The sequence below is a fragment of the Nipponia nippon genome, unplaced genomic scaffold (assembly GCF_047370975.1).
Source record: "Nipponia nippon isolate SJK-2023a ecotype South Korea unplaced genomic scaffold, ASM4737097v1 scaffold_5, whole genome shotgun sequence".
Taxonomy (NCBI): domain Eukaryota; kingdom Metazoa; phylum Chordata; class Aves; order Pelecaniformes; family Threskiornithidae; genus Nipponia; species Nipponia nippon.
Window position 1 is genome coordinate 58605597 of NW_028262369.1, and position 16721 is coordinate 58622317.

At 41.2% G+C, this 16721-nt stretch overlaps 1 protein-coding gene across 15 annotated transcripts in view; it reads right to left on the minus strand.

Moving 5' to 3' along the window:
- Window positions 1–15804, minus strand: part of USP40 (ubiquitin specific peptidase 40) — a 54818-nt gene extending 39014 nt beyond the window's left edge. For 7 of the 15 annotated variants that reach the window (XM_087730486.1, XM_087730485.1, XM_087730484.1 and 4 more), the window contains exons 1-12: window positions 14793–14949; window positions 12451–12667; window positions 11846–11913; window positions 10743–10856; window positions 9986–10150; window positions 9263–9409; window positions 5057–5200; window positions 3963–4091; window positions 3391–3492; window positions 2933–3040; window positions 902–1223; window positions 307–388 (exon numbers count right to left, since the gene is read on the minus strand). In XM_087730486.1, the coding sequence (XP_087586612.1) occupies window positions 307–388; window positions 902–1223; window positions 2933–3040; window positions 3391–3492; window positions 3963–4091; window positions 5057–5200; window positions 9263–9409; window positions 9986–10150; window positions 10743–10856; window positions 11846–11913; window positions 12451–12667; window positions 14793–14795 (1601 nt within the window). In that variant the 5' untranslated portion in view covers window positions 14796–14949. Of the gene's footprint in view, window positions 1–306; window positions 389–901; window positions 1224–2932; window positions 3041–3390; window positions 3493–3962; window positions 4092–5056; window positions 5201–9262; window positions 9410–9985; window positions 10151–10742; window positions 10857–11845; window positions 11914–12450; window positions 12668–14792; window positions 14950–15306; window positions 15559–15616 lie in introns of those variants that run through there. The other 8 variants (XM_087730493.1, XM_087730483.1, XM_087730496.1 and 5 more) reach the window with 8 other exon arrangements.
- Window positions 15805–16721: the final 917 nt, after the last annotated feature.

Consider the following 16721-nt stretch of genomic DNA (forward strand, 5'->3'; position numbering starts at 1 on the left):
GATAACATATTCCGTTCTCCTTCCAGAATTGCATTGATTTTCACAAAAAAAGGGCACAATTCTAAAACTGTAAGTAAGTTTCCCTTGGAATTCTGTAGAATGCCTAGTTATGCCACTAACAGGGAAGCAAGGAACCAGTAAAGGCAGAACATGGGCATACAAGTTGTATTCCTCGATGAACCTCTATGACATTGAATCATTTTAGTATCTGGCTCTACTCAATGAGCTTCTTTCATTTTAAATTGCTTTGGAGATCTGCAGATTAAGAATGCTGTTTAAGAGATTGGAACAGTTACATTAATATACCTCTTTTTTTGCAGCTCAGTATTAGCAGCATTCATTTCATTCAGAAGGTGTTCTGGAATTTGGTACCTTGGATTTCCTCGGGCTGCAACAAGAAATACAGGCTAGTTTGGCTTCAGCTGCTTAAAATGTGTTTCATCAAACAAGAAAAGTGATCAAGATGAGACATTACAGTACAGTAATTGAAAATTCAGAGCAATAATGTTGCATCCTTTTGTAGTAGAGAAAATTAAACTGCAAGATGGTACAAACAAGTGCTTTTACCTCTTCCCATCAATCTTTCCCTAAGGGAAATTGATACATGAATGCCATTAGCAACAATTTTTATTTGTTTCAGTAGGAGAAGTTCTGCCAGTATTTGTGAAGTGTACGAGAAAAAAGTTAGGTTCAGCTATAGCCAGTTCAGCTGGTCACTACCTCCTTGGAGGTAACCTCCATGTATCTTTTAACCTTTTAACCCTTTTTTCAAATGATCACCAGAAAGAAAACTGCATCTTCAATTCTTGCAAAGGACAGAAATGTCCAACAGCCTTTGCCCTCCAGAAAACAAACTGTGAAAGAAGGAAGCCCCCAGAGTATCAAGATGAGCTTTGTGTACCTTCAGGCGGTCTTTTTAACTGAGATTTTCGATAAAACAGCATGTAGGCACTCTCTTTGCCCTGAAATTGTTTCTCAATGTCCTTCTCCTTGATTGGCTGGACTTTTGAATCATTCAGATCAAACCAATGGCAACCAGCAGAACTGTCCCTTAGCCTTGTAGATTTTTTTTCTGAATTCCACTGGACATCGTTCTTCTGAGGAGGGCTTTGGAGATCCTGTCCTTGAGAATCTGACTTAAACAGGAGCTTGTGTTTTTCCTTCAGACCAACCTTACTTTCATCAGGGCTGAACTGAAATATCTGAGGATAATTCTGCAAATACTAAAAGGAAAACAAGCACAAGATGAAGAAGATACCTAGTTTCAAATATAGCAGACTGCATTAGCTACTTCACCTGATTCATCCTCAAATTGATGCAAAAACCCCATCCCTTCAAACTTGGGTTTTATGATGCTCCCTCATGTGTTTCCTCACAGTTTTACATTTTTCTGTCTATTTTCCTACCACCACTTATCTGCCTTATCAAGTTTCTTATGCAACTTCAAATTATCATGCAAGAAATTGCAAAAGAATTGTTTTTAACATATATGCATCAATAAGAACTAAAATTAGACTAACTTCTGAATTTCAAGGATTGCTTGAGACACTAGATTCCTTTTAAAACACTTCTCACAAGTGCATACTCCCTGTCCCTGGAAAGGTAGCACAGGGAGTGATGCTCTATAGGCAATCAAAAAGCCTCTGCTTTATTAGACACACAGAGTACCATCCGAACCAGTTTAGCCCTTTAACACTGGTACTTTCCGCTCCTTAGTCTCCACAGAAGTGCTCCCTTCTGTCTTTACCAGACACGGACCTTGAGCTCAATTATGGTCTGCTGAGTTGTACCTTACAAAAATTCACACTGCACATTGTAGAATCTCAAGAATTTAAAACCTACTTGTTCCATTTCACCCATCATATCCACTCTGTTCTCGACTTTCATTTTAGCAGTATGCAGCTACTTCAAACAAGCTTGGTGTCCAAATTACATAAAACAAAATCGTGGCTCTTGAGGGATGGGGGGGGGGGGGGGGGGGGGGGCACCAACCACCCTCCAATCCCCCAACAAAACTACAAAAACACCCAATCCCCTCAAAAAAACCCCAAAACCAACAACCAAAATTTGAATTTCAGTTTTAATCACAATCAAAAACTTATTTGATACTCCAAAAAGTGTAAAACAATTTACAGTTATTTCAAGAAGGCAAGTCCTGCATTGATTAATGTGCTTTTGGTATAGATCCAGCACTTGTGAAAAGTCAGCTTTGGTAATATTCACAACAGCACTCAAACTGTGAAATGGTTAATACTGTGTTGCTCACAACTTGTTTCTATCACTTTACTGTCAAAGTCAGAAAAGTATTTACCTCTGCGGAAGACTCGCATTCAGATTTCACAACTACTTTTAAATAATTATTGTGAAAATTGCATTGTTTGTTCTATTCAAAAAACAGTCAAACGTGAATATTCCACCTATCTATAACACAAATGCTAAAGTACTTTCCTTAAAGGATTAGAAAATACAGTAACCTATTAGACAAACACAAGATTTTACTGTAAGTGTTAATTTTATGGACATGCCCTAATCAACCAAGAAGTGGCGCACATTTTCAAAACCTCACTTCTGTTACAACTGTGAAGTAGTATTGTATTTCTTCTTTAATTCTCATGAGTGCTTTTATGTTAAAGTGGCAGTAGTGTTGTTGCAGTTTCATCCACAGACACAAGTGAAACAAGGTTCAGTAGATAACGTTAATTCTTTTATAGGCCAACCACACAGATAGAAAAAAAAAAAGATACAAAAATACAAAAAAAGATACTGTGTTCCCCAGTCTACTAATTTATCTTACAAACCTCTCGTACAGATGGTCTATCTTGCTAGTCCAAGTGTCGGTATTTTCAGTTACCATCCTACTGACTATTCAATAGGAATATAAATGTAAGGTTATCTTAACAGTAAAAACCAAATTAACATACATGCATATTACCTTTCGTAATGCTCCATATTGTTTTCGATATTTCTTATTCCAGGACACCCCTATTTTCTCCAATAATTTCTGCCCTAATTGATCCACGGGAATTTGTTTAGATTCTTCCTACAGAGAAATTAAAAACTAGGATAACGAAGGCTACAAAAGTCAAGGGATCAACACAAAGAAGCCAATTCTGAACTGCTTAAACCATTCCTGTTTGTTAGTAAGCAAATGTAACACCAGCTTTTGCAACAGCTTCGGCAAGCAACTTAAAAAATACTCAGAAACGTCCGTTTTCTGTATGAAGAGCCACTATTAGTATTAAAGTCAGGTTAAGTTATAAGATTTACATGCTTCACAATAAGTTCACAAGAGTTCTGTACACTTAAACCTGCCCACTCTTGCATACACTAACCCCTTCTTCTAGGTTCCTTAATATCAAATCAAAGCAATAAACTCCTTACATACCATACCTCTGATAAAATCCCTTTCAACATTGCCAATGGATTTTCTACTTCTTTGGCATTTTCAGTATCTCTTAAAGCCTTATCTTCAATCAGCCTATCCTCTTCTTCCTGTATAAGAAAAATAGGAGATTCACAAACACTGTTGTTTCACACAACAACAATTATACTATAATTGAAAATGGCCATTTTCACCTGCTACGGACTGTATATTGTCATACAGAATATCAACTATCAGGTTTTTTTTAGCAGAAAAGGTATTCACATATTATTTACAAACACCCAGCCGGAGTCATCCATTAAAATCACTGTGCTAGTCTTGAGCAAAGATATTAATTCATTTGGGAAAGAAAAAGTGAGCCCAGTAACATGAGATAGTTCACCAGATCGGAAAGCTAAAATTTGCTACAAAATCTTGATAGAGATCACATACTATGGAAAACTAGCCTTCTCAATGAGGTAAGAGGCCAAATGCCTCACTAAAATATTCATTAGTTTGGATGTATATTTCATCCACTAGCTCTTAATACTTCTCTGAAAAATGAGACATCAAGCAAGGAAGGAAAACCTTTAGAACTTACTTGTAATTGCCAGTTTCCTAATTCATCCACATCTCTGATATAAACATGATAGTGTCCTCCATAGCAGCCACCTTTATGTATAATAACAGAGAAGAGCTCATACATGTACTCTGAATCATCCATTTCAGTCTTTAAAAAGAAAAACAATAATAACAACAATAATATATATCAGCAAGTCTTTCACACAAGGACAGTTTTACACCATCAGCATAGCTTCAGATATTTCTCAGTGTGCATTGACACGTGCAGAGATTGAAATGGCTTTTCAGTGTTGGGGAACACAAGTATGGACTGATACAAACCACAGACCAAGGCACAAGCTTATTCTGCAACTTTTTAAGCATGATTATGAACAATATTGGAAATTCAAAATTCAGAATTTAAAATAACGAAATATTGATGCAAATAATAGAAGTGCTCAACCTGTATGTTCATAACCAGGCTTATTTGGTTTAAAAGGCTAGAAAAAAACCCAAGCAACACATTTATATACACAAACCAAGTGAAAGAAAAGGCTTCCTCAAATGCAAACACTGAGAAGTTTCCAAGCTTGCACTGCAACAGTTCAATAAGAAAAATGTCTTTTTCAATAACAGTGCCTCTATTAAGTATATTCTTTATATATTTTAAGGATCAAAAATTGTCATCGAGCACTGGTATAGCTCAGTTTATAATCAAAATACATATAAATGAACGCAAAGACAAATTCCTAAGAAAAATGAAATAACTACTGGCACATAAAACATATCTTAGCTAAATTTATACATGACCTTATCTGACAATGACAATACAAAAACAAATTTAATCTCAATTTCCAGGTGATAATCTTCCTTTCAAGCAAATGTCAGATTAGGTTTTAGGTAATTATTATACCCTTTCCCCTTGTATACTACAAGGTATTTCCCACTCAGTTAGAAACTGGTATATTGGAAACAAGTTGGAATTCCAAAAATTTGGAACTGAGGACAGAGGAGAACCCCACAAAGTTTCTCAAAAACCTTGCCCTGACAAAATGCAAAATAAAAGATAACTTGTCCTTGAGATATCAGCTCTCTGCAGAGTATATAGAAACTAACAAATATAACAGTACATACCTGCTCACAAAAAGGCCTCAGATTTATCTGGATAGGGAACGTATAGCAGCTCGTTTCCTTGTATCGTTCGCACTTCTCAAAGTCAAAGTTAAATCTCAGTAGAGAAATGGTGAGAAAGGGTGGCAACTTGCGTAGCTTGGCAGACTGTAAAATGATTAAAAAAAGTTGTAAGCACACGGTTATACAGAATAGTGTTTCCACTTTGCTATGGTCAACTCTTTACTTTCCAACAAAGCTTTGATACAACCAGGCAGACAAGACCAGTGTTCTCATATTTAAAATGTCTTCCCTAATTCTCAATTTCCCTATTAACTAGACATCCTAAAAGCTTTCAAGATCTTTCCCCTCTGTTAAGCCCTACACCTTCCTTGAATGGTGATCACCAGTCCCATACTTTATCCTTCCACAGAAAACAAAGGAGGGCATTGATGAGATTCTATTCAGTAATTACATTTCCATAGCCCACGTGTTCTTTGTGAGAGGATTTTCTTGAACTTTATGCTAAGAAGTAACTGTTTCAAACCCCTGGGTTTGTGCTTACGCATAAAGTCAGACTCTATAGCATCTTCCCAGCAACTTTGCGCTCAGCCCATTGCACAGCACCTGCCACCATCAGTCCCACACAGACCCTGGGAGCCCAGAGTAAAAAGCACACTCTGCTGCTGAAAAGCAGGTGTTGCAGCAGAGCAACACAGCTTCACGGCAGCTTCGCCATTCCCGGATGAACAGTGAGACACTCAGCATCTGGCATAGGCTCTGAAGCCACCCAAAAAAAACAGCTATGAATGAAGCTCAACCTACAAACATAGCCTACATGCTTGCTTCTGCTGCAAGGAACGGACCTCAACTGAGGCTGGGGTTATTACTCTTCTGGCCCCTCCTGGTCATCTCCTCCAAAAGCAGCATTTGTACTTCACCTGAGGTTTATTCCAATGACCACTGAGGAGTTTTCTAGTTCTTTGGGGTTGTGTGACCCTAAGTATAGGTCAGGGCTCGTACAGGCACAGTGTTTTCAAATGCAGAAGTCAGAAATGATCCTATCTGTAACATAACTAGCTCTGACAGCTGCATATTGTCCAGAAAGAGAGATCACTCCCACATGTATTTTGCAGCCTGCTGCTGAGTGACTGTTGGGCTGCCTCCGAATGCAACAGAAATGGTCTGAAAAATGTCACCAGAATATATCACAGTGGCATCTTGCTTAAGATCTGCCAGGCTGCTTGAAGACAAGGGCCTTGACTAAGATCTGTGGGCTATGGTAAATGAGCACGATGCTGTGCCTGAGCGGCATGGGGTAGGTGTATCCTGGGAGGCCCTACAGACGGCCACAGAACAACCAAGCAAGGGTTAAAGTCTCCTTCATTTATATAGAGGAGAACCTTCAAGGCAGGAAAGCCAACATAATACATTTTAGTAAGGAAGAATATTAATCAAGATTGAACAACTTGGTGCATGAACACATCAGGAACCCTGGTGTGAAACAAAACCAACCACCTTGCATCACCTCGGTATGTAAGTGCAGATACAACAGACACACTTCTGAGCCTTCCCGATGTCTCCACCCAACTATCCATTTGCAGAGCCACATCAGAGAGCCTCCCAGGAACACACATATGGCTTAAGAAACTCGCTGAATTAGGTATTTAATTTCCGTCAATTTTGAAGACTACTGTGCAGAGCTTAGTGGCACAAAGGATTTTGCATGCTCTTCCAAGTTTAGAGTGATAATCAGACTGTACAATTAAAATTTGATAAAGTTCTAGAACACAAGGTTCTTCAACTACTAAATTCTCTAGAGACCAAGACAAAAAAGGGGGAAGAATAACACCCAAAGACCCACAGCATACTGAAGGAAGGGAGGAATGGAGTGGGTAAGTATGGGCCATCTTGTCTTTGAAACAGGCTAGCTGTGGGCAAGTGGTCACACTGTTAGGCAGCTGCCTTCCTAATGCTGCCACGGAGCCTCGAGTGACTCAGTTGGCACCTCACTTGCTGCCAGTGTTGACTCTCACTATAGTCTGCTCTGATCATGCACATTATGCCTGTGAGGCCACAGAGCCACAGGCAGCAGTTGTGCTGACACAACGTCCCTCCTTCCTGCTACAGCCTTCTAGCGCAGCCCCTCTCTTGAGGTCATCCATTCATACCCTGGCATCTCCCAGCTATGTGACTTTTTACCAAAGTTCAGAGTTCCCACTGTCTTCTTGCATGCGTGACCACATTTGAGAGGTAAACAACTCTTATCTTGCACTTCCCTGAACCCAGCAAAATTTAACTCAAACAAGCCCTTATAACCAAGCCATGTGAGGCACTCACAAATGTTCCTGGACTCCCGAGTCACTGGTTAACTTCACCTGTCCTCAGCTTGCCTTTGCACCCACTCCCTTCCACATTAAGGGTGCTGCAAGGTTTGGATTGCACTCATCCTGCTGCAGAAGAAAGTCAACACAGTAGGCCAAAGAGCTTTGCTGTTGTGAAGAGGGCAGAGTATGTCAAAGGCAGAGTGTACTAACAGCCTATGTCTGCTTCCCCTTTACAAAAAATAGTGGGAATAACAGGAAAAAGGAGCAACTTTTTATAAAAAAATCTTACAAAATGAAAAACTAGCACAGAAGATAACCAAGCACCACTTTGTATCATTCTGGAAAAACACAATTCAAAGACCTACAACTCTTGTAAAGCTCTCACTGGGCTGCTCTTCCCTGGCCCTGGCTAAGGGGATGGATGACAAGACACATAAAAAGTCTTAAATTCGATTACTATGTTGGGGAAACCAGTCCAAACTGTTGTAAAACAACAAACAGAGACAAGCTGTCAGCACAAGGATGCTGCAGGCTGCACTGGCATACAGACAATAACCAGTGTTAATAGCCACGCCACCATTTAACAAAGCACTCAGGATCACATACACAATTCCTCTGGAGGATACCAACATCAACAAGTGTCAAGCATCTGAAGCTTTCCCAAGGTGCCCAGGGGTGAAGGCAGGGAACTAGGCAGACAAAGGAGTACTCCAGTCTGATGTCCCTGAGCTCCTGGAGATCACTCTCAATAAACACCACAGGCTTAATGTCAACTGTTCTACCTTGAACACTGAGGAGCTCTGATGACTCAGCACAGGAAAGGGTCACTGCATTTGGTTTTACAAGTACAAAAAAAAAAAAAAAAAAAAAAAAACAAACCACAACTCAAAACCAACAGTTCTCACCCATAGCTGAGCACAGATTAAAGCAGTGAATCGTTCACTAGAAGAGTATGACAAAGCAGCACAACTCAACAGATAAACCCATCGGCTTCCTTCAAAAGCATCTTCAAGCTACTGCCTGAAGGAGAAGACTCTTTCACAGTCCGTATTCTGATCACAGGAACATGACTTTGTGGCTTTGCTGTGCCTGGATTTTTATCCTCCTCCTTCCTGGCCTCTCAGATGGAGGAAAACTCCTGGTGGTGCCCATGGATGGAAGCCACTGGCTTAGCATGAGACAAGTGGTTGAAAAGCTCACCGAGAGAGGACACGAAGTGGTGGTGGTTATACCAGAAGTAAGCTGGCAGATGAAGACGACACAGGCATACACTGTGAAAAGGCACCCAGTGTCTTACACATCAGAAAAGTTGGATGGTTCCTTGCATGAATACATTCTTATTCACCTGAAGGCTCTAGCACTATAGAACACATTGAAAACACCTACTATGGTGTTAATTTATCACTGTTCAACATCAGGGAAACAATGCAACACCTGGATCAACAAATCCCATTTCCCTATGCAGAGTAACATCTGTTCATTATTTTTCTCTCCCATTTGGGTTCTTCATGAGAGAGTTTCCATGGTTTTCTTCATTACATGGATCTGTTTATTTTTTCCTTATGCTCTCACTTATCTTTTATCCTATCTTCTGAAATGCACAAAGCCAGGGGCAGTAGAGGTGTGTGAATGAGGCAATATTCTTGAAACTATATGCCATCCCATTCATTGCTGGCTAGATTAAAGACTGCAACAACATTCAAGTCAAGAAATGAGTCACATGAGCTTTTCTTTACATAGTTGCTGAGGTTTTAAAAAACAGGTCAGATTTTGGCATCCTCTTGTTATATATCAACCGATTAAAGACAGATTTTTTCATTTCAGAGTTAGAGGGCAGACACAGCAATGTAAAAGTTCTCCTAAACGTTAGCAAAGTGAAAGCCGAGAATCACCAATGAATTACCTTTGAAGCTTCAACAAGTTTATCACAGGCTCCACATCGATACAAGTTCTCATTTTCAAAGTACTCTTCTTCTACATACATGTTCCACAGGGCCTCCTCCAAGCCAGCAACACCTTTTACTGCCACTGTTAGGTCTAAGAAATCTTCCTATGCAGAAGTACAACAAAGAAATAAGGTAGTAAGCAGTGTAAGTTCACAGTACATTAGAAAGATACTCATCCCATTCACCACAGCAGATGTGAGCACTCATTGTGCTTTCACTGTTGATGGCAGGGGGAGACCCCATATATTCACATAAGAGAAATTAATTTAAAACAAACAAGGAATGTTTTTTTTTAAATTACAAAGAGCAGTAAAAGAATGTAAAGATATGTTTTACTGTTGTTACCCTACTGTTCAGCTCTCTCCTAACTACATCTACTAAAGGCAATGCTTGCCAACTCAGAAAATGCAATAACACTTGTTTTTTCACCTGTGAGTCACTCTGATGTAGGTGGTTTAGAAAACACCAGCCAAGACTTAAAAACAGTCATGCATAATTTTCACGTTTTCAAGTCTGCAGCACCCTAACCAATACACACTACCTAGATTCAACAAGGCCACCAGTGACACTCAAGAAAGATGTCATTATTTTTGGAGTTAAAAAAAAAAACAAACCAAACAACGCAAAGTATCTTCAACAGACTGAACAGAAACCTATCCTGGAAAATCCTCTGACTTTACCTGTCTCTCACTGATATTCTTGCATTCTTTACAAACAATCTGGTTGACAACAGTCCCATGGTACAACCGGTTAATAAGGTCATGACCCGAGGTGCCCACAAGAGAAGTTTCCAAAGCACTGAACAGAATCCGATTTAATTCCTGCACATCATGCTGCCTCATTTCCTGCATGATAAAAAAAACAACCAAACAAACTTGAAGGAATAAAATAGTGCCATCTGCTTTGCTTATTGCTTAAAATCAACATATACTAAGTGTTACAAAGACAGCTGCCTCAAAGACTACCCATATATTTACTATTTACTTGAGTAGTAAATTACTACCTTTATTATTATTTGTTACTCTTAATTTAGTTATGCTCTCTGAGCAGCTACAAGTACATAAACTATAACCCACCTAAGACACTTTCAGTTAGGTAGATTTAGACTAAACTCTAAGATGAGTTACATAGTTCAATTTAGGTAAGAATCTAAGTATTTGAAGGACAAGTACCCTAATTACTGTTGGAAAAATGGTCCTGTAAAAACAAAGGAAAAGCTACTGAAATTGTATCTAACAGAACAATTTTCTTCTGTTGCTCTCTGTAAACAACTGGCATGTACTTCATGTGGAGATACAACAATAATTGACCCAATTTAATGCTATCTCCACAGCCTGAAGTATTTTAAGAAATGTCTTAAATGTCAAACTTCAAAAAAAATCTTTTCCATTCAGGAAAAGGTTTATCTATGATGGTGTCACTGATGGTGACGTGTACCTCATTGCTGTTCCACCCGAAGCTGTCAGTAAGGTCTGTTGTAGACGCAGCTTGCTGGTCCAAGAGCAGAAGCTGAGCAAATAACCGCTGAAGTTGCAATGGAATTATTCGAACCTAGAAATAAAAAACAAAATATACCCAACAGATCAGAAAGAGTCTTCAAACCAATCTTTTAAAAATAATTTAGTATAAAACTTGTTATAAACCACCATTGTCTACGGCTTTCATAACACAGGTTACCCAGTTGACACCAAAACATCAGACATATTTGATTCCCAAATACCTACAGTGCCTCACCTTATTCAGCCAAATATAGTCATGGAACATACATTTTGTGATAAAGCAGAACTGTACAGTTAAAATTAAGCCATCACCATAGTAAAAAAGGACAACTTTCTCTGACATTTTTTGTAATGCTAAACCCTAAGAACTCAGCTACAAGACATCAGGACATACAGATTTAACATGTGCTACTCCTTGCTCAGGAAAGAGTTTTGTGATGGGGTGGAACAAGATGTGAATGAGAATGGTTAATGTCAACAAGCTTGATTAGCTACCTATATTTATCTTTGACTTAAAAAGAAAAAAGTTTTCCAAGCAACCAGTTGTATCACTTCAACCCAAAAACTAAACAATGAAATTCTGTAGTTAACTTTAGTAAGCACTTTTTAAACAAGACTGAATTCCAGTCTCATACCATCTTGTGCACGGGTGGGCTGTTAAACCTTCAGAGAGCCTCAGTGTAATCACCTCGGTTGCACAGACATTTAGATTTTTTTTCTGGTGCCAAAGAAGTCTTAGCACTGTAGCTTCAGTTACAAAAGAGAAAAATCTAAAAAGGACAGTACACGCTTTGGGATTGTTCCTCTTGAAGACAAAAGGATCTCTGCTTTCAAATTCAGCAGAAATGGGCTCAATATCTTACTTTTGAAGCAAAAGCTTACGGCACTGAAAACTTACATCTGCACCCAAAACTGAGTATCAGCCAACCAACTTCGAAGTTAAGCTGTCATTCATTCTCATGAAAGGCTTCATGCAAATTGAAACAATATTCTTCCGAATCGACATTCAGCAGTGACTAATGACAAGAAAATTTTAAATACCTTTGCATCCGGTTTACTGCTGTCATCCAGAATCCCAAGTTCTTCAGGTCCTAGAGAGAACAGCGCCTCTGTAATTGTAAAGAAAAATGCCTATTTAAAAAAAGACAATGCCTCCTCTGTAAAGATTTATTGTATTTTAACTATCAAGCATTATGATGCTATTCTTCTTGGCAAATTAAGACATTAAACAACATTTCTGAACATCAGTCATCCTTGCAACTGGTTCAAGCTGTAACAATAAAGCATAAGTACACATGAAGGTGTTTAGATGGCAAAATATCTATTTTTTCAGGAATTGTAGTGGTTGCATTAAAAAAATGAACGATACTTTATAGACAGCAATAACCTGTCTTGTTTACACAAAATGTAGCTGTCCACCTGTAAGAAAAGGTAATGTTTACGATACATTTTGTGCAGAAGTGATGATACTAATTTTACAGACCAAGAGCAATGAGTATTCTGTAATAACTTATTTAAAGTGAACTGAAATATATTCTTCCTGAAAATTATCTGTTTGTGGTGTTTCTTTAATAAATAACTAGAAATGCAAGTCGCTGTAAAATATCAATTCCAACATTACTTTAAGAAGATTTTGAATGTGTTACCTCTAAATTCAGGTGTGAAAAGCAGAGTCTGCAGAAGGGAATTGAGGTAGCAGGTCCCACCCTGATTTTTGATACCACTTAGGTTGGTGAAATCCCTGGGAGCTGGAGGCTCAGAATCTCTGGGCTTTGATTTCTTCCCTTTTCCACAATGATTGTTTGAAATAAAGGAAAAATCCTCTTCAAATAAGTCCCCAAACATTGTGAAGGCAAAACAATCCTTAAAAAATATAAAATTATCTATTTACTATAAAAAATGCAATTGAATCCACCCACCTCTGATCCTTCAAGATGAACCTTTCAGCCCTGACTGAAGAATTTCTTTATAACTTTTTGCATCTTATGCTGTACATTCTAAAAATGAATGACAGATCCATACAAAAGTGCGCACTAACATAACAAGAAAAAGGGTGAATTAAAAGCATTTATGTTAGCACAGGTCTGCATAGACTTTTAAATAGAATCAAATACATCACATTTCAATTTTGCATCAGCAAAAACGTGCATAGCAAAATAAATATGTCCTTCCAAACACGTACAATTAACTAGTGCTCACGTTGCCCAGTTTCCTGCAAGAAAGGTACACAATGCCTCTCAAACTCATCAAAATCCCTGCACTGTGTCTCAACAAATCCATAAGCACAAGTAACCTGTCTCTAGCATTGGCCAGTTCAGATGGGAAGAGCGTAATAACTGGTCAAAAATACAGTGACATTTTATGAAAATATTATCTTTGCTTCCAGACGTTTGAGCCAGAAACTCAATGACAACTAATTCTTCTTATGGGAATTTTTTCAGTTCTTTTCAGAAGCCTTGCGACCTCTTCGCATGTACCAGCATTCCCACAGTTAGCTCCCTTTTGTTTCGTATTTGCCACCCCATGATTTCATTTGGTGTGCTGTAGCTCTTGTATTAGCAGTAATCAATGAGTTATACTGAAGTAGTGAATAATCATTCGCCTAGCTACCTTCATTCCACTTGCGAGTTCACAGATCTTTATCCTATTCCACTCAAAAAATCTCTTCCAGACAAAAGCCTCCATAAAGACATAGTCATTCCTACAACTGAACTTGTTCCCTGTCTTTTATTATCCTTATCTACCTCCTCTGAACCCCTTAAACTTCTCTTTTGCCTGTTTCTGAGATCAGAGGACCACATCTGCCTACAATGTTCAAGATGTGTGCAAACCATGGCTATATATACATATATTATTTATATATTTATAAAAAATAATGCTCTGGTTTATTTTCTTTTTGTACAACTGCTGAGCACTAAACTGCTTTAAGCAATGTTTATTATTACCCCAAGGTCTCACTCCTGTATGTTCACTTCAAACCCTACCACTATATACGTGCTTCACATAAATATGTGTATATATACATAACCCTAAAGTTGTGATCATCTCTGCCCCATGCTGCATCTCTTTGCACAGACAACAATGTAATTATTACCTGCTATTGTGTCGTTCAGCCACCCATGAGCATGAACACTTTAAAGCTCCACTAACAGCACTTATCTTTACTGCAGTATATCAGTTGATGTCACAAGAAAAATTAATCGCCTCAGCATTCAGTTTTTCTCCTGATAGTTTATGATATGCTGAACACAGGCCCTAGCAAAGATACAAAGAAACTCCCTCTCACTCCCCTCTGTGACAGTTGATCTTCTATTTCCTATCTTTTAGCTAATTATTTAATCAAGCAACAACTTTCTTCTCCTGTGTCAGCTTAATTTCTTTAAGAGCCTTCAGCAGCAAACCTTATTGAACACCTTTTGAAAATCCAAACATAGTCGATAGCCCCCCATTCAACCAGCGGGTAGTTCTTCAGGCATCTCGTAAACCTTTTTGTATAAAATAGCACTACATTAAGCCCATTTTAGTCCTTCCCACAGTGGAGCAATTTTTACACAAATGGCTATGGTCAGAAGCAGCATGGCAGTGTTCACTCTGCTTGTTCTATAATGCTTCTTCAGCACTTCATACAATACATATCCCCCTTATAAATCCCCACAAAATAAAATTATGTGGCTGGAGATCCTTCTCAATGAACACAGACAGGAAAGAAATAATTTTAATGTCTTTGCATTAGGTTTTTATCCTCTGAATGCAGCTCTTGTACCTTGATCACATAAAAAAAAGCCCTCCAAAAACCCGTGAAGGTCCAACCTCCCATGCTTCAAGACATAATTACTAGGTTTAGCCTCTTGCCAAACTGTCTCACAGCTTTCATTCATTTTTCCAGTTAGGCCTGCTGCACTTTAGCATTTAACCATCCAAAGATTATAACCCTTCCTATTTTCCTCATTCAAATACACAACAGCTTGCTCCTAATAAGGTTATTCACCATAAAAAGGCACGTATCTAGGAGACAGCGATCATCTTACTGACAGTCTGCTGTACCACCCACCACTCCAGAGAAGCAGTTCAGCTGGACAGTGCCAAATCCTCCCTTGATCCTTATTTCAGGATCCTCAAAGCACTTCTGTGAGCAGCTTCCTTCCCTTAAAAATCACACAGTAATACAGATTAGAACAAATCTCTCAGTGATGTCTCTGTTGCAATATCCTCACAAAGCAGGGCAAACTTAGAGCACATTGCTTATTAGGGCCTTGTCCTGCCAAAGTTGGAATAACTCCATGAAAGGAGACAACAAAACCCCTCTAAGCCCCTCCTCTATATTCCTTATCTCTGATGAGAACCTCCCATGTTGTAACTTGGGTCTGGCACCTCTCATCCTACGCCAGTGCAACCCCTGCAAGACTCAGGCTACACCTATACCCTCCCGACAGCAGTACGGTCTCCATCTCGCCTTCTTTTCTTCAGGCTGAACTCACCCGGCTCCCCCCGCCTCTACCCACCTCCCATATGCTCCAGCCCCGGAGCCCCCACGGGGCTGGGCCCAGTCTTCAGACGCGGTCTCACCGGTACCGAAGAGAAGGAAGACCGGTGCCCTGGGCCTGCCGCCCGCACCCCGGCCGACCCGCAGCGCCAGGGCTGGCGGGACACAGCCCCTCGCCGCTGCCTAGCCCGACTCACAGCTCAGAGCCAGCACCTGGAGCCGGGTCGGCCCCTACCCCCACGAGCCCGCGGCCGCCGCCATGTTTGTTGTGGCGCCGCGCAAAGCACGCTGGGACCTAAAGGCCGCGGCGGCCCCGGGACCTCACGCACCTGGCCAAGCCCCGGAGAGAGAACAGCAGCGCCCCCGCACTCCAGCCGCTCCCGCTGGAGCGGGCCCGACGGAGGCCTCCTGCGGGGGGCGGGAAGGAACTGCCGGGCACCGGCGCCGATGCGAACCGAAGACCGGCCGGCAACGCGGCCCCGGGGCGGGCGGGCGCCCACAGCCTGCTGGGAGTCGTAGTGCGGCGCCAGAGCGTCACCGCGCTGGCGGGGGGAGCCGCACTGCCCGCTGGAAGGCAGGCCTCCCCGCAAGGCCTTCTGGGGGCTGTAGTTTCCTGCCGGCCGCGGTGCATGGCGGGAGTCAGCCTGCTGGTAGCGTGGGTGACACCTCCCCGTCGCGGGGATGAGGGGGCAGGCGTTGCCATGGAGCCCCCGGGGCCTGCGCTGCCTCGCCAGCCTGAGGGCCTGGAGGAAGCCCAGTCTGGCCCAGCCCTGCGTCTGCTGGGTGGTGGACCTGGCAGGGGAGAAGAGCGACACCCAAACCTGTCAGACCACCACCAGGGACAGGCCCTGCTGAAGCCTTCTGAAAAACATAGCCAGGGATGAAGCTCAGCATACCAGCCTTGTAGCACAAGGGCTTCTGCTGCGACAAATTGCCCTCATGGAGGCTGGGGCTGCTTCTCCACGCACCCCTCCTGGTCCAGTTCCCTCCTAGGTGCCATCAAGGGTAGGCCAGGGCTCGTACCGGCATTGGGATTGCAAATACAGATGAGCCTGGGCAATAATCAGAGAAGACCAGCTCCCTCTTTGAAACAAGCAGGTGTTCACAGCTGCCTTCCTAATGCTGCCACCGAGCCTAGAGTGACTCAGCTGGCACCTCACTTGCTACCAGCGTTGAGTCTCACCGTGGTCCGCTATGATCACACACATCGTGCCAGTGGGGCTGCAGAGCCACGGGCAGCAGTTGTGCTGACACAATGTCCCTCCTTCCTGCTGCAGCCTTCCAGCACAGCCCCGCTCTCTTGAGGTTATCCATTCCTCCCCTGGCATTCCCCAGTTATGTGGCTTCTTACCCAAATTCAAAGTTCCCACTGTCTTATTGCATGGGTGACCACGTGTGAGAGGTAAGCAACTCTTATCTCGCACTCCCTTGAAC